General features: G+C 38.9%; 2 protein-coding genes across 3 annotated transcripts in view; both read right to left on the reverse strand.

Moving 5' to 3' along the window:
* LOC124629853 (myosin-1) overlaps positions 1-16,190 on the reverse strand; it is a 23,378-nt gene extending 7,188 nt beyond the window's left edge. The window contains exons 1-17 of one of the 2 annotated variants that reach the window (XM_047163462.1): positions 15,423-16,190; positions 10,031-10,140; positions 7,894-8,049; positions 7,359-7,468; positions 5,991-6,158; positions 5,701-5,850; positions 5,121-5,375; positions 4,810-4,973; positions 4,100-4,253; positions 3,393-3,575; positions 3,071-3,199; positions 1,572-1,662; positions 1,011-1,132; positions 760-936; positions 549-670; positions 334-475; positions 9-251 (exon numbers count right to left, since the gene is read on the reverse strand). In XM_047163462.1, coding sequence (XP_047019418.1) covers positions 9-251; positions 334-475; positions 549-670; positions 760-936; positions 1,011-1,132; positions 1,572-1,662; positions 3,071-3,199; positions 3,393-3,575; positions 4,100-4,253; positions 4,810-4,973; positions 5,121-5,375; positions 5,701-5,850; positions 5,991-6,158; positions 7,359-7,468; positions 7,894-8,049; positions 10,031-10,140; positions 15,423-15,613 — 2,667 coding nt within the window. In that variant the 5' untranslated portion in view covers positions 15,614-16,190. Of the gene's footprint in view, positions 1-8; positions 252-333; positions 476-548; positions 671-759; positions 937-1,010; positions 1,133-1,571; positions 1,663-1,800; positions 2,462-3,070; positions 3,200-3,392; positions 3,576-4,099; positions 4,254-4,809; positions 4,974-5,120; positions 5,376-5,700; positions 5,851-5,990; positions 6,159-7,358; positions 7,469-7,893; positions 8,050-10,030; positions 10,141-15,422 lie in introns of those variants that run through there. The other variant, XM_047163473.1, reaches the window with a different exon arrangement.
* A 467-nt stretch (positions 16,191-16,657) lies between these two features.
* LOC124629863 (sialic acid synthase) lies at positions 16,658-21,478 on the reverse strand. The gene is made up of 5 exons (XM_047163517.1): positions 21,161-21,478; positions 20,340-20,555; positions 19,447-19,794; positions 18,179-18,329; positions 16,658-17,289 (listed from the first exon to the last, which is right to left on the reverse strand). Exons 1-5 carry the CDS (start codon positions 21,287-21,289, stop codon positions 17,084-17,086), a joined length of 1,050 nt encoding a protein of 349 aa, XP_047019473.1. The 5' UTR covers positions 21,290-21,478; the 3' UTR covers positions 16,658-17,083.
* Between the last annotated feature and the right edge of the window lie 111 nt (positions 21,479-21,589).

Genomic DNA, 21,589 nt, shown 5'->3' on the forward strand with positions numbered 1-21,589 from the left:
TAATTTACCTTATTAAAGTTGAGTTTCAATTTATCTAATTCTTCCTGTTTTGATTTTAACGCGTCAGCGTCTTTTTTACTATTTATTTCTCCACCGAATCTGACTTTTTTCTCAGTTTTGTCGTCTTTATTATTTTCAACTTCTTTTAATTTGGCTAAAGCTTCTTTTAGTTCCGTTTCTAACTGCGTTATTTTAGATGCATTTTGTTCTATTGACTTGTCGGATTTTAGTGTTTTTGCGTTCTTCAATAGCTGTAATAAAAAGGTATATGTAATAATTATTTACTTTTTATTATCCATCATACATGATGATTCTCAAGGTACGCAATTATACCTGTAGTTTTTTGTTTTCTAATTGCAGTTTTTCGTTATCTGCTTCTAGACTTTGTGTCTTAGAACGTAGAACATTTGCCTCTTGTTCTATGACTTGAAGTTGTCTCTTCAAGTCCACATTTTGTTGATCGCCATCGAGTGACCTAGAAAAAGCACACGATTATTGTAGTTTATACCCTACCTTTTATAACATTGACCAAATGAAGGTTTACTTACTTGCTCTTTATAAGTGAAGCTTTCGGTTTCTTTGATAAGCTGAGTTCGGCATGTAACCTTTCGCAGTCTCTTTCTTTTTCTATAAGTTTTTTCCTTAATTCTGCAATCTCATCTTCTAATACCTGGAAAGACAAACACAAAACCTTAAATTAAATAAACTTCTTTCATCTTTGGATTCATTTCACTCGTTTAGTCTAGTCTAGTTACATACTTTGACTTTTTCTTCTGCCAAGTTGTTTGCTTTCGAATTAGTTGTTCTACGAAGTGTTACTGTTGAATTAGTTTTAGATTGACTGGCGATTTTATCAGTAAGCTCTTTAACTTGTTTCTTCAAGGAATCCTTTTCCTGTTCCGTTTCTTCAACTTTCCGCCGCAAAACTGATGCTTCCTGAAATTCATTATTTACTAAATTCTGACTTCTTTGTGTAAATGCGATCTTAGTTAATGTTTTAATTTAAGCACCTGTTCATTAAGTTCAAGTAAAAGTCGTAGTTCAGCTGCATCTTCTTCATCAGTTTTTCCATCTTTTTCATTAACATCAATATTGAGTTTATTTGATGGAGGTGTCGGTGACAGCTTACGACCTATAAATAATTTTTATTTGCTTAAGAACAGTGCATAATATTCTGGCTCCGAAATAATAAGCTTTAAGTCTTTTTAGTATATTACAGCAAAGGCTTAGATGAAAATTAGTCAAATTCAATGGTTCTGAGTCATTGTTCTGGATACGGATGTTGAATAATATGGTGGTATAAACCCAAACAATGTAAAAGATTCAATAAGGTCTAATTCTGTCTGGAGAAAATGGCTACCATCAATATGCCGAGTAATTCAAGTACACTGACAAGCGTGTTAGTAAACATCAAGGAACAAAGGTAATGTTATAAATTAATGGTTATGCAAGAAGTCAAATAAACATGAAGATTATGAATCACAACCGGTCTCAGAAGTGCGGTGATTCTTAGGAAAGGGTGTTATGTTAGAAAAACAATCGATTTTCACAATATAAGTAGTTTGACGTACTTCTGGCTTTGGTAGCCATTTTCTTCAGCTGTAGAAGCAAGGACTCATTGTCGTCCTCGACTCGTGACGCAGTTTTACGTAAATTATTTGCCTGTAAATATTCGTTAGTTTTAATTAATATTTCTCTAATCTAAATTATTACCAAACTAAGATTGATCAAGATTCTGTTAAGGACAAATTACAGGTTGAAGAAAACCAACATTTAAATGGGCAAACTATTTATAAGTACCTATAAGTGGCAATCTTACAGCCAACGGACTGAACATTGATACGAAGGGGGAGGGATAGGGAGAATGAGATTCAGGTATTTTGTCTGGAGTAAGAGGAGGACTTTCAGATTTATCTTTTTCGAATATTCTGGATATTTCTACGGAATCCACTTGTAGATCTCTATAAACTGATAGCACAGTCTCTTCACCATCAATACTAGACGTTTCCGTGCTGGCGTCAACATACTCTTTACTATTATTGACCGCTTGCAGACCTTTATCATTATAAAGTTTAGCTGCAGTTTGCACACTAGCATTTCTCAATTTCTGTTTTTCAGTCTGAACAAAGTTGTGTGTTCCCATAAAGTCAGTTTGCATCAGTTTATTTTTCATAAATGCTACTTCAGTTTGAGTGTACATTTCCAAAATATCTATAGAGCTTTGTACAATTGAATCAAGCGTGATCTTTTTCGTGTCAGTCATTACATCGTGCATTAGAATGGTATCCGTTTGGCAACCTTCAGAGTAACTGATAATGAGATCTTGTGGAGACTGAGTTATCTGGTTAACTCCAATAGACGATGGACTACTATCTAATGACGATAAACTTTTTTCTAAAGCGAGTTGCATTTCAAGTATTCTCTGAATTGTATTTGGTTCTATCATTTCGTTGTCTTTAACAAATGGCTGAGGTGAATTGGGGTCAGATTGGGGAGACTGTGGTACAAGTTGTGGGCGTATTCTTCTGCCGACGACTCGTGGCCGATATCGACTAGCCTGTATAGACATAATATTCCTTATTTTTCTGGTTTAATTAAAAAGTAACATACGGCTTTTAGAGAATAACAATGTGATATACAATAATACATAATGAGTGTCGTCATGTTGAGTCACACATGTGTTGGCAATGGGCCAGCTGGCATCCGTCGAACGAGAGCTAATGCCCTAATGAATGCGTTGTTTTTCTAGTGGAACTAAATGATCGGAGAAATAAGTGGTTGTAATGGCATTTTACTGTTAACAAGAGATGAGTTATCGTTAAATTGTAACTATTTGTGCATGTTTACTGCATTCCAAGCTCGGCTGTAAAATTATATTAAGCAGAGAGGTATGTTGTGTTTACGCATATGCGGAGATTATCGTGTTACCTATTTGCATACACTATACTAAAGAAACGTTATCGTACGGTTGTGCACCTTTAAAATCGTCGTCATTCAAATTTTGTCGTGAGATTTGGGAAGTAATGTGAAGTATCGTATGTTATGTAATAATTGCGGAGAAGATGGCTACCTCATCTTCAGCGTTGCGCAGTTGTTCGCGGAGGTCAGCCTCACGTTCCAAGGAGTCCTGCAGGTCTCGCAGCAACTGCGCCGGGTCCTCCTGGCTACCGCCACGCGTCAGCGACGATCGCGACACTTTCTGAATACAAATTCTTAATTAACACTAATTTTCTATATCATTTATTAATAAAGATAGGCTAAGATATACGCAGATAACTTAAGTAATCTTCTACTTTTGAAGGGGTAGGACAATAACTTGGTACTTCTAGAATGAATCCGACAGAAAGTCCAAAAATCACTTCACAAGTTTATATCGCAAAAGAAGTACTGACCCCATCAGTAAGTTGGTTCTTCTTAAGGTTGGCAGTGGGAGTTCCCGAAGCTGCTGCAAGCTTCGCGTTGGCCTCGGAGAGTTCCCTCTGCAGCCGTAACGCGACCTCCGTAGACCGCGCCACTTCTTGTTCCAAGTCCTTGATGCGGTTCTCACGCTGTAACCCGTCTTGGCCGCCTACTATCTGGAATACATAGATGCAAAAACTATTTAGCATATTTTTATCATCTATGAGGGTGCATTTGGACCAGAAGCTCAAACAACTTCTACAAGAGACAAATTAACAACGAAAAATTCTTTAGAGGGAAAAGGACGTAAAGGAAAGAATCTGATAAGGTTGGCATTTGTTTTAAAAGCACCTCAACAGTGTCAAATCTTTAAGTCGTCTATGTAAGTAAGTATTGGAAGATAGGAGGTTTGTGTCTGAAGGAGATTTTTGCTATACATAAAATAGCTAATGATGGTGACCTTCCTGGATATAAATGACAGGTCCAGCAAATGCTGAGATGATTTATTACTATTCAAGGCCGAACAGGAATAAATGACTTAATTGGGTACCTGGTGTTCTGGCAGCTAGCCGGATTGAAACAGATTTATGATTGTAAATATTTAACCAGGTAATATATCGACATTGTTGTGGTTAAGATATATGCACCATGCTAGTCCTTGAATAGACATGTACGTCCGGGAGTAAAAATTTCTTCTTACCTCTAAAAGTTTCTTCTCGTGTTCAGCTTTTTCTTGTTCAAGCTGATCAGCTTTCCTTTCAGTCTTTTTTAACTTAAACGATAAAACTCTACAATTCTTAATGGTCTGCTCTAACTCTCTTCTGAGTGATGAGTATTCATCTGCTTGGTCCTCTCTGAAAACAATGTAGCCCATGACAGTTTACCTTATTGCGATTCTCATAAAATTTTATAACATCAGAAGTTTCTATACCGGATAAGTACTACCCGCCTACATACAGGTTTAATATCTAAATATAATTTTGTGTGGTATACATACATACCATTTACTATTTCAGTTACAGCTCATTTGTAAGAGTCTAATGAACTCTGTTTCATACATTTACTCATTAACTTACATATTGGTTATGGCTATACGTTTCTTTAAATATATATCTATTCATATCAGAAAATCGGATCACAAAGTTAATTTTACTCTCATATGTCAGTCACATCTGCGCGGTTTGTCTAAAAATAATTAATTTCATGCCTTTCTCGTGTCTTGCCAATAACAAACCTACACCAAAACTTACGTATTTAAAAATAGGTGAGTTCGCAATCTAACATTTTAACCATCTTTTTCTTCGGATCTTTCTATTATGTATACCTTTCTTAAGTTCGCGATAAGATTAATCTTTAATATAATAAATATCATCCGTATTATTAAATTTTATAATAATATCGTAACCCTACCTGAAGTTATCCTGCATTTCCTCAATCTCCTCCTCTAGGTCTCTGAGCTCCTTCTTCATGTCTTCGTTCTCGTCCATCAGCTCCTCGCACAAAGTCTCAGCAGCCAGCAGCTTCGCACGAAGCTGTTCTATTTGCCGGGCTTGAGCTTCCACTGACGGACGAGACTGGAATTCGAAAGGGATATCGGTCAATAATAAGTTCGTGAAATCATTGCTAAAGGTTTTGTTGAAATAAATGTTGGATGTTTGTTTGCTTAATATATTTTTACGTTTTAACGCATGTGGGTTTGGGGATTACGTTAAGAAGTTTACCTCAAGTTCACTTTCCACCTCCCGAACTCGTAACGCGAGATGTTTCTTCTCATCTTTCAGATCTTCATTCTGTGATGTTAGCTCATTGACCTTCTGCTGCAGCTTCAGCACTTCCGAGGACCTGCCTGTACTGTACTTGTTCACCGAGTCAATGTTCGCCAGCCTTCGTAACAATATGTCACTCTTCTCCTTCTCTACCCTCTCACAACGTTTCCTTAACGTGTCCACCTCTTGTTTCAAACTCTCTATCTGCTCCTGAAATTACGTAACAAAAGCTATGTACAGGACCTTGAATATCTGGTTTGCATGTGCGAGGTAATAAAGATAGCTGTAGTGTTTATGTCTGTTTTAACAGCGTACACAAGTTGCCAGATCTGGATAGGATAATTCATAAATAGCACGCGCAGCATGTGCGCCATAAATTGGGAAATAATCTCGAAGCCGTTTAAGGGCAAATGCGTTGGAGTTGGATGTGAAACATAAACGTGATTTGAATGTAGAATCGTCATTTCGTAATGTATCATATCTTCTGCCGTTTTCCTAATATGAGTCCACGTTGTTCTAAGTGTCAATCCCTCACCTGATACTCCTTAACGTTAACATCAACGAGTGTGGTCTCGGTAGTGACAGTGCCTGTAGTGCTGGTGTCATCATCGGACTCGTCTCTATCTCGTGAAGGTCCGCCGCGAACCGGAGGCTTCGAGCTTGCTGATGTGCGAGAACTCTTCACCTGAACAAACCGTGTGATCCATTTTACATAAGATTAGAACTTCGTACATAAATATAAATCAGGAAGATTTTCTGCCTTTGCCAGATCCAAATCAAACTATGTACGAGTATCAGTTGAAGTTAGGTAGGTATATGAGTCACCTGCATCATAAAGTTAACATCGTCCTTCGTCGAACTTCTGTCTTCTTTAGGTCGAGTAGGTTTGTCTTCATGATGAGCTTCTTTACTTCTTGATAAACTTCGTCTTTCTCTATCTTTTTCTATACTTGATTCCTTTTCAAAACTATTTTGTGATTTGATTAACTGCATCTGTAAAGTAAAAACAGTTGCGTAATAAGAGATCGAAACAGGTGCTACTATTTTTTACTCAAATGACTTCAGTTATTTCTACGAACGAGCTAGTCAAATAAACTTTGCGTCTTTATAATTTACGATACTATCGATTTTAAATGCGCAATCATTAATAAGGCTGTGTTACAAAACATTCGCCGTAACTGTTTTGCAACAACCTAAATATAGAATAGAAACCTATATTTTAAAGTAGTGAAATCAGATAATAGGTCATTTCCTCAATTAATTATAAAGCTAGCGCATTGCCAAGCACTAACTTTCATGGTGACCTTTTATGTTTATTTTGAGCAGCGCATTGCGTTCGGTTCGGGTTGAAAGCTACGAGCATCGGCTTCAGCGGCAGACGGTTCTATCACTTTGACCCACTTCACACTCGTAATAACACGACTGTGAACCCAAGGTGAACAATACCGTGAATCGCTCAGTATATTTCTGAAGAACATCATAAATATTTACAAAGAACGTTCGACGTTGCGAAACTAATTTTACAAAACATTGCAAACTAATTTTACGATAAAGTTACTAGTCTGATGAGAAGAATGTTCCATCCTCCGAGCCTTTTTCCCAAACTACGTTGGGGTCGGCTTCCAGTCTAACCGGATGTAGCTGAGTACTAGTGCTTTACAAGGAGCGACTGCCCTGCCTGACCTCCTCAACCCAGTTACCCGGGCAACCCAATACCCCTTGGCTAGACTGGTGTCAGACTTACTGGCTTCTGACTACCCGTAACGACTGCCAAGGATGTTCTATGTCAGCCGGGACCTACAGTTTAACGTGCCATCCGAAACACAGTCATTGGTGTCTAAGATATACTTAGAAAGTACATACAAACTTAGAAAAGTTGCATTGGTACTTGCCTGACCTGGAATCGAACCCGCGCCCTCATACTCGAGAGGTTGGTTCTTTGCCCACTAGGCCACCACGACGAGAAGAATGTTCTATTTAAATATTATTTATTTAGAGTAAATCTGATTTGAAAATGATTTATTATCTCTATGGACTACATTGAGGACTATTCTGGAATAGCAGGCAAATGGGTCAAGGTTAAAATCTTTCTGTTTGTTGTTTCCTCAAAATGTGTGTTAATGTGGTATGAATTGCGGAAAGAACATGTTGTCAACACATGGGTATGTTAACAAGATGGTGTTGGTTGCTTACCTTTCGCACGCGTTCAGCTAGCGAGTCGTTCTTGCTTATAGTAATGGGTGTCTGCACCGGTGCAGTCGACGGCGGAGGAGATGGCGACGGTCGTCGCAGCGTCACCGTGTCTTCGAAAGAAACATTACACTTAAAAAATTATCTATCTATTTCTTCTATTTGAACAATTTTAGGACCAAAAAGGGTAGTAGATTATGCCGTTCTTTCATTTGCAAAGATAGTTTTTGATTGCTTTTGCCACATAATCTCTTAGCCTTTTGCACTTAGGTATGCCTATTATAGTTCGGCCATTCAGAGAATGCGTTCCTGACACGTCGCGATTGAACTGACGACGTAACTACATTCATTGATTATTGATATAATAATGTTGTTTTAATGCTCCTCAATTGTTAAAACGGTAAACAACCAGCAAAAATATTTTTATCGTAACTGCAACGCCATTGCAAAGTTACGTCGTCAGTTCAATCGCGACGTGTCAGGAACGCATTCTCTGAATGGCCGAACTATAGTCCTTATGTGTATCAATCAGTAATACCTGAAGTACTATTTTGCCCCGTATCCAAAGACGGCAGTGGTCCCGTGAGCCGCCGCTTGGGCAGTTTCAGGCTGACGGTGACAGCGTTCGTGCTCTCGGTCTCGTTAGCCCCCAGGTCCGGCGTCGACGTCCACGATGCACTGGTTCTTGTGAACCCTGGACAGTGATCAGAAGTATGTAGTCTTGGAATCTACTTTTTTAATGTTCATAACGTACCAATATCTGTTAATCTGCTAGGTTTGTACATGTCTTTAGTAGGTACTAATGTTTCCGGAGGCCTTGATGGGAATGGAATGGGCTATGAAGTTTTCCTTACCTCCTTAAGGTAAGTTTGATTCCGATAAATAGATCAAGCCTTTATAAGCGTGCTCACTTACGAAATTACATCTAACCACTACGGCTAACGGGTTTAGCAAAATTATAACCTAAACCTGTGTTGAATAATGAGTATAGCCAAGTGTATCGTACCGTAAATTATTATGAATTAACAAATATTTACCTAAATCTCGAAAGTATTTAGGATCTGGTATTATAAGCAATCCCGGTGTTATAAAGTCATTATTAGAACGATGATTCATACATGAAGACGGTTTGAGCAGTCTCTTGTGATTTGTAGCTGTTGTTTTCAAAGTTGTCTGGATATTATACAACGTTAACAACGAATAAAAAATTATGACTTAAATGTGTGAAATAAATATGTAGCATCAAATTATTATTGAAGGACTATAAACTGTCACAGATGGTGTTAGTTAAATGTGAAAACTTTTCAATTGGTGCGTGTTTAGCCTACATCGTAACATTTCACTCTCTGAATGTCACGGAGTTGTAATTTTCGATTTTCATTTGTTATATCGCCGTCCACTGGTTTTTATACAGCGCGCACGCGAGTTGGATCTATCGTTGTTTATTATTCTACTTACTAGCTTACTGGTAAGATCTATATTTTATGTGGCATATTGCTAAGAAGGAAGTACTTGAGGCACATAAACTTTATTTACGCGAACAAGGCATGGACATCAATAGAGATATATTCTGACGTATGGGGTTCATATCACTTTTTCCCTGCCCACGCTAGGCTGTGTAGGATTTGATCGTCATGCTTTTAGGTGCAAACTCTTTTTGTGCCTTTTATGAGCCACGGCATACCTATCCATTGCCAGAACTGCATAAATGTGATGGGGGGTCTTGTCGCCATCCTTAGTTTGAAAAACAGTGGCCTAGGATAATAGATAGTTAATTGCTTCATATTAAGATAAACAGCGACGATGAAAATGTGAATGTGTGGGCGAAAGACGTTTAAATTAGGATCCACAATGTTGTGACTAATACAGGTGGAACATTATGGTCTTGGCTCGCGTTCTCAGATGTCTGGATTGATATTTTATTGTTGTGTTAGCGGACAAAACATTTGCCATTTGCTTTAAGTAAGGTAGTATCTTACAACATACCTACAATTTGTAATGAAATATTCAAGTTTTATCATTGCAATGTCCACAGCAAGAACGATACATTATACAGCTTTATAAACACCTTAGTGTGGAAATAATACATCAAACCTAATCGCAAATTGCGTATGCAGGTAGACAGAAAAGGTCATCTGTCATACATGGTCATTAGATGCGCTAGAGAACTACAATAGTTATTTACATTATATCAAGGTGGCTTTGGTGCTCATTATGGCAATTTCGGTTCTATTGCAGTTTTTCTAGCAAACACCTAGGTACTGTTCATCACATCGTATCCATTTGCATCGTTTCAAGTTTTTTTGTGTTTGCACCTTTAGGCCGTATACAGAAAGACGAAAGAATGTTGGTGGCCGGCGCCGGTCTACCAGCGCTGATCGACGCTACTCCATGCTGTAACAGTTACATTTGCTTGACGTTGCTTCAATCTGCTTGCTTTATGTAACTGTTTCCAGAATAGGCCAGCGTCGATAAGCGCTAGTAGATCGGCGCCGGGTACCAGTTTTCTTTCCGTATACGACTATATTTGTATGCTGGCTACTACATAGGTACACAGCCTCAAGTAAGTAAATGTGACCCCATAAAATAATGGGCAGTCTAATCTACCGAGCATATTTGCTAAACCGCAAGCATGTGGCCATAAACATATAAGAAGCTAATCAAGTCCTGGTTACCTGTGGAGAAGGCGTCTTTCTTGGAGCTGTCGAGGGTACTGAGGTTGGTGCTGGACGCCCAACCTCGTCCCGCCTTCTCCACTTCCACACCATTGTCTTCATCACGACTCCTGTGTACAACGAAAGCACATTTTAGTTTTTCTCAAAACACTATTCACCTGCCTGCAGACCATTATCAATTACATACTACTATAATTACTTACAATATTAGTTATTGGTTGTAAAAGAGTGCATAGGTTGCTTTGTAACCGCGGGCTTAATTTTTTCAAAAGAGCACAAGGTTGAGAAATCTTTGCACTCGAGTGCAACACGTAACTTTTTATCCCACTCATCGAGTAAATTGCTAAATGAAAAAAGAAAATGGTGCGCGCATATGAGTATCAAATTAAAAAGAATTACCTATTAAAGTTTAATTATTTAAAAAATCGGTTTCAACATAAAAAGAGGTCTAAAATCGATCTACAAACAATAATAAAAATTACTGAAATATTAGAATTATTATAAGCAGTCGTTTATTTGATTTATGCGTTTGTTTAAAAAGTCCTATCAAGGTTGTCATAAATGGTGTATTGCACACGATGTTCTAAATTCAAATCACTTTGCCGCTCTCTAGACTCTAGAGAGGATAAATACGGCTTTTGCACTCAGATCGACGAGCAAAACTGCTTTTTCCAATATGGTGGGATGAAAAGCTCATTAACAGTGCAGAAGTTCTGCGGTGTTCTGCTGCAGAACACCATGTTGATATTGTACTAGGCTGCCATATAATGATATGGATGCTCTTCAAGAGCTTTCAAGAATCAAACGTACGGAGGCAAGAAACGTTGGTATGTAGTAATTGAGACAATCGATATTGTACCTATTGTGATGTTCTATTGAGAACACCTATTTAGGTATGCCTAGTAGGTATTGCACTATTGTGTGCAATCTCATCGTAACAACTACATTATGTTGACCGCAAACCGAAGGTGAATGATACCTACCTATCTATAGTAAGATACATATACATGCACAATTGCACCTGTCTTTGTTACTAGGTCTTTAGATAGCGTTAATGCTTTCGACATAAACGCTAAACATCTTCCTACCCCAGGGGATCAACTGGTACTACTATCCCTTTAACTCTTAATTAAAACTGGTCGAATTTAGAGTCAGCTTTTAAGGATAGTCTCTAAACCCTAAAAGCCATTCGAAATGGTAACCCAGTCCTGCCCTGCATCAATATTGAGTCTTGACGCAAGTTACCTAGTAGTTGCCTACGTATCATGTTTAGGAACCCATCAGGCTAATGGTGGTATCTAAACTCTAAAATGTAACAGGTCGTGTGAAAATGAATGATGTGATTACATGCGTTTGATCTCCAAACTTGTGCCAAGTAATATCAAAGAGATGTTTATTAATTATGCACTATTCCTATTTTGTTTGTAAATGTTGACAAACGGTGCTGTGTTTTGAGATCACGTGGTTACGTTTACATGATAGGGACATATATGGATAACTAGCTTCCGCCAGCGGCTTCGCCCGCGTGGTGTGTTGATAAAAAGTAGCCTATGTGTTAATCCAGGGTATCACCTATCTACATACCAAATTTCAATCAAATCGGTCCAGCCGTTTTTGCGTGATTGAATAACAAACATACATCCATACATTCTCACAAACTTTCACATTTATAATATAAGTAGGATACTTTCAGTACAGTTATATAAGGTAGGTACTGTAGAGATGTAGTACTTAGATACTCTTTGGTGGTAAGGTTTTATTTATTATATGTATTTAATACCTGGCCGGACAATTATTTAAAGATATTCGATTTGAAAATTTGAAATAGAATAGGATTTTTATACTGAAGTATGTCACTTGACCTCCTGAGCCCGTACAATAAACGTCGTGATATTGAACCAAGTTTTTCATTTGAGCAAGCGAGTAGTCTCCCGGTCCTACAGTACACACAAAATCCTCACACGTCTTTTGAGGGTTCCGGCCCAAAGGGTAAAACGGGGCCCTATAACTAAGACCGCTGTCCGCCTGTCACTAAGCTGTGTCTGTCAGGGTGCTAACCATAATTCATTCGACTGTACTAAATGACAAACTTACAACATTTTTATTTAAATGTGCTTAAAATGTTACTGTCATTGTCTGATCTATTTTATTTTGCCACTTCGTAATCACTATGAGAGTGAATCAAAACGGTGAACTCTCATTTGAAACTAAATTGAATGCTTTTAGCAGCATGGACTTATGAATCATCGTGTTGATATTGAGTACGTAAATTCGGACTGCATCGTTCTGGTTGCACTTTATAACAATGAGATTAGACTCAAGTGATTTGTGCATTATGTTGTATATGTTATGTATACCTATATGTAGGTATAGATAATGACAGAACAGAACGTACATATACACGAAGGCGACTTGCGTCAAACTTTAACATCAGCCCCAGTGCAAACAATCCACAAAATGCTCAGGAATTTGGAATTCTGCCATCATTTTTTTGTCAAAGATTAGAAATAATTAGGAACAGGTAGTAAAGTAGGACGGCCAAAATGGCACTTGTTATAGGTCATGGTTAACTTACGTTCTGTCTAGTTCCTTATAATGTCATCTACAACGTATAGTGGTGCCTCAAAAGTGCAGGATATAGGTACTTACTCACAGATAATTGCAACTACCCTTAATCTATAGCTGATATTTATACCTACACAAGGATCGAAGATACACGTAATGAAGGATCGACAATCGTTTCGATGTGTGACATTAAAATAAAAACTACCTACATATAAAACATCGTGGGTGGGTTCATAAACATGCATATTTTCCTACATTTGCGTAAACACTCAGACGCAGAAAAAAATGTCTCGTTCGCGATCAGAACCGGCGTATCAACCACTACTGTGCCATTTTATTATTTTTTGCCATTTACCCAAATCCACGATAATCATGACAAGCTCTCTAAATCACGTTATGAGAATTTCGGCGATCTAGATATTATAATATTGTCTGGGTAGTTACTTAATAACTTGTTTCACATTAGGTATGTTTCGGTCGATCCTAATAATATATCGATACCTATAACATACAGTGTATTTCAAGATGAGTTTGAGTTATGTTCCCATTAGAGAGAATGCAATGGTCGTAATCTCCGCTGTGTTATTTTACTGCACATTAATTTTACGGTGACTTGGTGATTGCTGTATGGCAATTTGTTGAATAATGTCCAGGTAATATTTGTAATTATCTTATAAACTTGTATTGTAAGGTTCTCCTTACCTACTACCGAAGTTGGACAATTGAGCTCTATGTGATGGTAATCGAACTACTTATCACTTTATATTATCTTCTTCAAACTAACTCTGAAGGCTCCCAACGCTAATCAGGAATCTGACAGATAAACTATAACTTTTGGTTTCAAAGGTACATCACCACCATCACCATCAGCCTATCGCAGTCCACTGCTGGACATAGGCCTCTCCAAGTGCACGCCACTGAGATCGATTTTCGGCTTCTCGCATCCAGCTCCTGCCAGCCGTCTTGCGCAAGTCATCACTCCACCGTGCCTGAGGACGTCCTACACTACGTTTGCGGAGGCGTGGTCTCCACTCTAGAACTCGTTTACCCCAACGGTTATCGGTTCTTCTGCTAATATGGCCAGCCCACTGCCACTTCAGCTTGCTGATTCGGTGGACTATGTCGATGACCTTGGTTCTCTGACGGATTACCTCATTTCTGATGCGATCCCTCAGAGAAATGCCGAGCATAGCCCTTTCCATAGCCCGCTGAGCGACTTTAAACTTGTGAACCAGCCGTACCGACAGTGTCCACGTTTCGGCTCCGTAAGTCATGACAGGTAGGACGCACTGATTGAAGACTTTTGTCTTTAGGCACTGTGGGATCGACGATGTTAGAACTCGACGTAGCTTCCCAAATGCAGCCCAACCCAACTGAATTCTCCTATTCACCTCGTCCTCAAAGTTGTTTCTACCTAACTGCAATGTCTGCCCGAGGTATACATATTTCCGAACAACTTCGAGAACGGCGCCGTGTATCGCAATCGGTTCCGGTAGAACATGTTCATTGAACATGACCTAGGTTTTGTCCAAGTTCATCCGTAGGCCGATGCGTAGAGAAGATTCAGCCAGGTCGTTCAGCATCTGTTGTATTCAAAGGTATATCTGACAAAAATATAAGCAGACTTTATCTGGCAGATATCATTAACTTGACGATAACTAACTGACTCATTTAATCATCGGTAGCCAGTGAAACCGAGCCTAGGATGAGGTGAACCATTTAAATATTCTTCTTCTTAATCGGACACTCTTGGCAGAGTGGTCGTGATCATGGATTGTCTCTGGCGGCTGCCCTTGCGATTTCTCTCCACTTCTCCCTGCTGGTGGCGTTCCGTGCGCACTCCACAATTGAGCTTGATGTTACAGATTTTATGAGGTCTGTCCATCTGGTTGGCGATCGTCCACGAGAACGCTGTCCTTCTATTCTCCCTTGCACAACTAATCGTTCCATTGAGTCTTCATTGCGGATGATATGGCCAAACATTTTAAGTGTTCTTAGTTGCACAATCGAAGAAAGTCTTTGTTTGATGTGAAGCTCTTTTAATATGGATACATTAGTGCGGTGTTCAGTCCAGCTTATTCTCAGTAGCCGCCTCCAGCACCACATCTCCAACGCATCTATTCTGCTGCGATCTTTTTGACGAATAGTCCACGTTTCAGCTCCATATAGAAAGATAGGAAAGACTAAGCACCGCATCTCATCATTTAAATATAAACATAACCAAACCGTAACCAGTCGTGAAATGGCCCTCACTCTCGGTGGTCAAATCGACGATTTGACAACTAAAAATGTTTCGGTTACTTTTATAGTTAAATGGTGCAACTCACCGTTGGTAGGTGTAAGAACTAACAACAGTGTTACCTCTTGAGTTTTCAGTGTTAACTTTAATAACAAGTATAACAATAATTAACATTAGGTAGTTAATTAAGCTTAATGAAACGGATCTAATTTTTGCACTAAGTAGTTACTCCTAACTAGACCAATGTCAGATCATGACAGGTCAATGTTTTATGCTCAGCTATGAAATTATGAACGTGAGTCTTGCATGTTTATTGAATTGTTTAGGGGTCATTATCATAATAATTATTTCTTGCGACCATTGACACACTGACCGTTTGATCTTGGACTGAAGAATAGACAACGTATCTTACAGACAATAAGCCAAAACTTGTGAACTTTAAGGGTTGCTATGCTGGATGTTTGAACTCCGTACCTAACTGCTTCCACCTCATCAACAGGTGGGATAAATTATTCAGCTTTAGGCGTAGACATAGTTTTGTAGACAAAAGTAGAAAAGGTTTGTTGGTAAAAGAGCGGGAACACTGACCGTGACGACGGCGTGTTCCAAGTGGAGAGGCTGGGCGTGGACACTGTGAAGTCATCCTCCTTCTTGCGCACCCCGCCGTGCTCCTTGTAGTCGCGGAAGCAACGCTTGCAGCGCGTCGGCCACCGCACCTGCGGGTGGAAGCCCAGCGGGCACAGCGGGTCGCCCTTCGCCAGAGGATACAAATGATGCATCCTCACAACAACACACACAAATGCACTTTACAAATGTCAAAGATTTCACCTAAATGCTGTTAACGACAACAGTTCGTCACATTCCTCCTCTCTCACGCAGTCAATGCCACGTCTCGTAACAGGATTGCACCCGACATAAAGGAAACTAGGAACAACCACACACACACACGCAAAAGTTTATGGAATGAATTTACGATTTTACTTTATAAATAATAATTTATTTGACCAGCAACGTGTTCAGGCGCTCGTACGTCTGCACCCAACAGTGGCAATAAAAATATCTCGCTGCTAGCACTGAACCGGGCGACCTAAATCGGCTGCTCTGAACTCGCTACTAATTCTCTGACTTTCTAGGCGCGTAAACACAAACGCGATTTTATCAGTAGGAGTATTTCTGCCAACGCCTCGAGCGTAAGCTTCGTCCACTTGGGTCGCAAAGGATCGCGTCTGAGTAGCGCGCAGCTTCGGTCATGTAACACGCAATAGCAAGGACTCGTCGGGCGAGCTAGTGGTGGGCGCGCATGCGAGTGCGGCGGGCGGGCCGGCGCTCCGGGGACTGGCGGCCGCGCGGGCACCGAGCCAACGCGAGCCGCGCACCGCTGCGCCACTTATGTTCTATTACACCACACACCGCTGAACCACTGCTCGCCTTCTGACCGTCTATAAAAATAAAACAGACTTGCTAATAAAACGGCTCAGGGAGTATCTCGTCGCATCGCAGCCGGGTGCGTGAGCACCGCCGACGTCCCACCTCACATTACCTGCGCAGCCGCACCTGGACCGCAAGATGAATTGCTGTAGCAATAGTTCAACAAATAAATTAGACAAAATTCTCTTTGTATGTACCAGAGAGTCATGTGTGTAAAATGTGTCCGTTTATTGCTGAGATTCGCGTCAGGTTTTATAATTTTATATCTGAAGAGTCAATAATAACTTTATGAATGAGTGTTGACGTCAAAGCGAGTATTTTTCATTGCGTAGGCAGGTATATACTTATCCATACATCCGAGACTCAGCCACGCAAATGTAAATAAAATACAGCTATTAATAGTAAAACTTTAATAAACCTGGTATAAAGAAAAATATTTGTAATATGTATGAACTATTTATGAATAAAGGTTTTTTAAAGTATGTTTTTAACGTAAACTAAACTTATGTCTATGATCTATTCACATAATTTACATTTTGAGACGTTTAATAAATTCGAATAATTATGCTGTCATTGTGCTTGCGACGATAACATGTATAACATAGTGGCGTCGACGTTAGCTGTAAGATCCCTGAGTTATCTCATAATTATGTACTAGAAATAATATAGGTAAATACTTAAAAATATTTTGTTTCTTGAGAAGGTCGTAGAAAGTTTACATGTAACGTGTGACCTGTTTCCCATATAAGTTTGATATTTACTTAAATAAAATGATATGTTATATTAGAATTGTTGGTCGTGTTGTGTACTTTGAGCGGGAGTTAGCAGAAATCTCCCTGATTGAGGGGTTCGTCCTCCTTTTTATCGTATACCAGAGTCTTGTATATGACATCTTCGAAGTGCAGCGCGTTCAGTCCCTTGGGTTCCGCCACTTTGATTTTGACGTCGCCGGGGTACAGGATTTCACCTTTGTTCTTAGTGCAGCCCATCACGAGAGACTTCTGAAGTTTGTCGATGCAGGGAATCTCTGTGTGAATAAATAAAAGTGTTAAAAAAATAAGTAAAAGTTTCCGACTTGCGTAATTTCTAACTTTAAGGAGGAAGCTTGTCTGTTAAATTACCTCTAACCATCCAATTACGTGTATTTTTCGTTTTTTTTTTTCACTTTTTAATTGTCATTATATTCTGTACACCAAGCATGTTACTTCTTTATCTTATTTTTATCATAATCAGAGGGATTGGAAAGTCATGTCATGCGAGTATGGTGTTTGTTTTAACTCAGACTAAACACATATTAGATAATAACAGATGCGGAGTAACATGTGGCATCTATTCAAACTTTGTACAATGTTGTCGATAACCGACATTACCCAACTATACATTGTATAATTCAATATTTCCTATTTAAGAGTATTTAACGATAAGGATTTTCCTTAAATGACCATTAACGCATGATTATGCGTAGGTACTTAGAAGGTGGTCTGATATTCTAAACTTTTTCTAAGGAAAACGCGATAGATTGAGCGGGGTCAACTTCAAGTGCAGCAGGAAATAGTTATGACGTTGCTAACATTTAACCGTCACAATTTCAAAGCAAGGTGGGATACGGGCCACGTCCAAGAATGTTCGAGCGGATGGTTCCGTATACAGAAATGCCAATTGGCCTATCAATCAAAAAGGCTTATTTAGTGTACGGAAGAATCTAAGAATTAGTAAGTCTATCTATATTAATACAATAAAGAGGAAACATTTATTTATTTTGTTTGTAAAAGCTCCGAAAATACTAAATCCGAGGAAAGCTGCACTCTTCCGAGTAACACGTGCTATATTTTATACCGGTAGGGGCTGTATTTCCCACGGGACGCGATTGAAACTGCGGGAAAATGCATGTCATAAAGGCCAAGTGTAAAACGTACCAGAAGTAACGACTTTCTTGATAGGTGTGCCGAGCGCGTTCTCAATAACCCGGACATCTCGTACCAACTGCTGGAACTCAGGCGGAGTCAGGGAGCACACGTGGTCCGTGCCCTTCATCGTCTTCTCTAGAGTTATGTGCTTCTCCAGAACCTGGTTAATAAGAGGCTTTGATGAAGAATTATATCATAGTAAGTGTTCCAGTGAACTGCATGTCGCAAGGATGATAAATAGCACACGTCGTTCTCTATCTGTGTCCCTTTAATTTAAAATGGTTTATAAGTGTTGGCGGTTGCAAGTAGCTACTGTAGATGCAATAAAGTTATTGAGTACTGAGTATAGATAAGGCCTTTAACAAAGGGGTAAGTAAGTTATTCCACTCTTCACCAATAGATTTATAAATCTTATGAAAGCCCCACTGATAATGAGTCATCTATCAGTCAGTCATTATTAGTAATGTATGTATATGTTTTGTCCCTATTCTATAAAAATAACGTGAGGCAACAGACAACGCAATCGGTATTGTAATCGCATGTTGTTACATACAATTAAGAGCCATTGTAAGAGCTTGTTAATATAGGTACCACCTCACTAATAAATATACATAATTATTTTACATAAACCGATGGGGCATATTTTTCTGTTAAAAACGTTCATTTCTATCCACATTTCTTTGTTAAAATAACGTAAATACCTCGTTGTTTGGAGCTCAGAAACTAAATATAAATTCGGCGAAAATATATAAACAATAGGTATTTATTGCCCTACAAGATTTATTACAGCCGAACAAAGACTAGTAAAGTTTGATGATAATGATTCTGTGTACCTATCGACAATATCAAAATAAACCTTATCGCTACAGTGGCTATATAATTTCGACATCTTTTTCGATAAACCGTACTTTATTATCTTAACATGCTATCACACAACATAAATATAACAGCAGACAGACATAACTACAATATTACCTACATATTATATCTACACAAGCCTGAAATACTTATGTAGTTTACCTATGAAACAGAGGTTTAAAATGTATGATCTGTATGTAAGCAAAAATAATCTCACATAATTTCAAGCGTTGGTCAAAAATGTGTTATGTGCCATTGTTTATTTCTAGCGATTCAGCAAACAATGTAATTGCAACTTATTGGCATATTCAACATGGACTCTCGCCCCGATTGCATTGTACAACATAATTAATTGCATTCGTGACATTGCTATTTGTATGTATTAATTAATAACAATAATTCAAATAAACTACAAGTACCTTTGCTCCCAGAGCGACTGAAGCCAGCGCGACAGCAGTGCCAACCTCCTGCCCAGAGTATCCAATTGGTATATCAAAAGTGTTCATGTAGTCTTGGATCACAGTCAAGTTGCAGTCTTCATAAGGCACGGGATACGCTGATATACAATGCAGCAAGCAGAAGTTCTTATGTTGAGCAGAAATTATATCATAGATAGTCTTCACTGCAGACTTATCGACCATCCCCGTAGAGATAATGAGTGGAACATTTTTCGAAGCAGCATACTTCAAAAACAGCAAGTTATTTGAGTCACCTGACCCAATTTTTATGAATGGCGCCTTTATGTTGACCAAAAAGTCGAAGGAAACCTGAAATATTATGAAAACATATTTTTAAATATTGCTGTATAATTTGTTATGATTTCAGGAAATAATATGAGCTTTATTGAATGACAATCATTCATCTGGCCTTTTGGCATAATGTATTGAGTTTTACTATACAGTCTGTTTTTAATAATAAAGCTTATGCGATATTCAACTACATATTTGCTTTCTAAACCAGTACAAGTTAGTCATCGTACGTTAGAACTATGTGGCAATTTCTACTGCCTTTAATAATGGATTTGAGAGTATGAAGCGTGAAAGTGTTCGTACAGCCACATATTGCTAACATACTTTGTTCTGTGTCGTACACATTTGAATGTGCAACTAATGGCAGCGTAGCTATCAGCGGTGATACATAAATCTGTTTACGCATTGCAACTAAATTAAGCGTCTACGAAAATATTTTTGACCATTAGTTTCTTAACTAGACTGATTTAAGACTTGTGGTCAGTGAACGAATACATCGGCTTAATGAACCGCGTCTAGTTAACGTTGATAAAAGTTAATTAAAGTATGAAGAGATAACTCACCATGTCCATAGCCGAGGCCGTGCATAATATGCCAACTTCATGTGCATATTTGAACAATTCCCTGTATTGGCTCTCCGAGAACTCCAGGTGGCGTTTGTGTTCACCATAAGTCTTGCCCCAAGAATTGGGGTTATCGTACGGTCGCTCCAAGTATTTCTTTGTGAATTTCTCGTTGAGACACGTCTTTTGAAACTTGACACAGTTGGCACCTGCATCCTGTAATGTCAATTAACAAACATACAACAGTGTACACATATGTGTTAAACTAGATAGGTATATGAATGCTATGTGCTAAAACTTTTTACAATTCTATGTTGACTGTGATAATGAAAATCTTATTAAGCCGGGTTTATTTTGTTTTGATGACATCATCTGCACAAACAAGATTAATAACAGGAAAATTTCACAGTGTCACGATATTTTGTGATATAATCTAGTGTTAAAAGTGGATTTGGAAAGTAGGAAGCTAAGCTACACATCTTTGTAATTACCAAGGTGTTGATTACGAAACGAAACGCAAGCAAGAAGACATAGGTAAGGATTTGTCTGATGAAATTATTGTGTAGACAGCGAAGGCATCCAAATTAGGTCTGTTTAATTAAAGTATCCACAATAGACCAATAGTAATGGGATACATCAAGGCTTAGGTGTCCGGTAGTTATCTATTGTGTAACTTTGCAAAGCACAATTCATTGTTCAATACTAATTCCATTCGAAGTCCATTGTAGTGAATGTCCGTTTTTCTTTGTTGTGTTTTCAATGTAAACAAAGCGCACAAATGCTTTCCGGCAACTAAGTATTTGTATGGAAAAGTAGCTTACCTTAGCGGCTTTTATTAGCTTTTTTGCTATTTCGATGTCTCCTTGATGGTTCTGTCCGACTTCCGCGATGATGAAGCACGGATTGTTGCCGCCAACTTTGACATCTTCGTTTATCTTCACTTCTACCATGTTGATGTCACGCTCGTTCCATAAAAACAAACAAAGCGAAACCGGCTTCGGTTCCGACGGCGCGCTGGCTCTACACTGGCACTGTGCAGCGAAGGTTTATCGACCTCTCGCTCAAGATCAAATCGGATAAATAAGGTCAATTCAATATAAAGCGGGCAGCTCGTTGCGCGGCGGCCGCTCGAGTGTGCGCGCCCGCGCCGCCGCCGCGTACCCGCACCCACTCCGCATGATAATTGATAAAACCTGTAGGTATGTACATGCCACTGTGTTCATGACCACCGGCGTGTCCTCCCGAAGGCA

This window comes from Helicoverpa zea, chromosome 1 (genome assembly GCF_022581195.2).
Source record: "Helicoverpa zea isolate HzStark_Cry1AcR chromosome 1, ilHelZeax1.1, whole genome shotgun sequence".
In the NCBI taxonomy this organism is placed as follows: Eukaryota; Metazoa; Arthropoda; class Insecta; order Lepidoptera; family Noctuidae; genus Helicoverpa; species Helicoverpa zea.

Bases quoted from the DNA above. Each gene is read 5' to 3' on its own strand.
- LOC124629863 (XM_047163517.1), bottom strand. From the start codon at position 21,289: ATGGTAGAAGTGAAGATAAACGAAGATGTCAAAGTTGGCGGCAACAAT. The intron at 20,556-21,160 runs GTAAGCTACTTT...TTGACATTACAG, and splicing joins AGCTAATAAAAGCCGCTAAG to GATGCAGGTGCCAACTGTGT. The intron at 17,290-18,178 runs GTACGTTTTACA...TTATTCACACAG, and splicing joins CAAGAAAGTCGTTACTTCTG to AGATTCCCTGCATCGACAAA.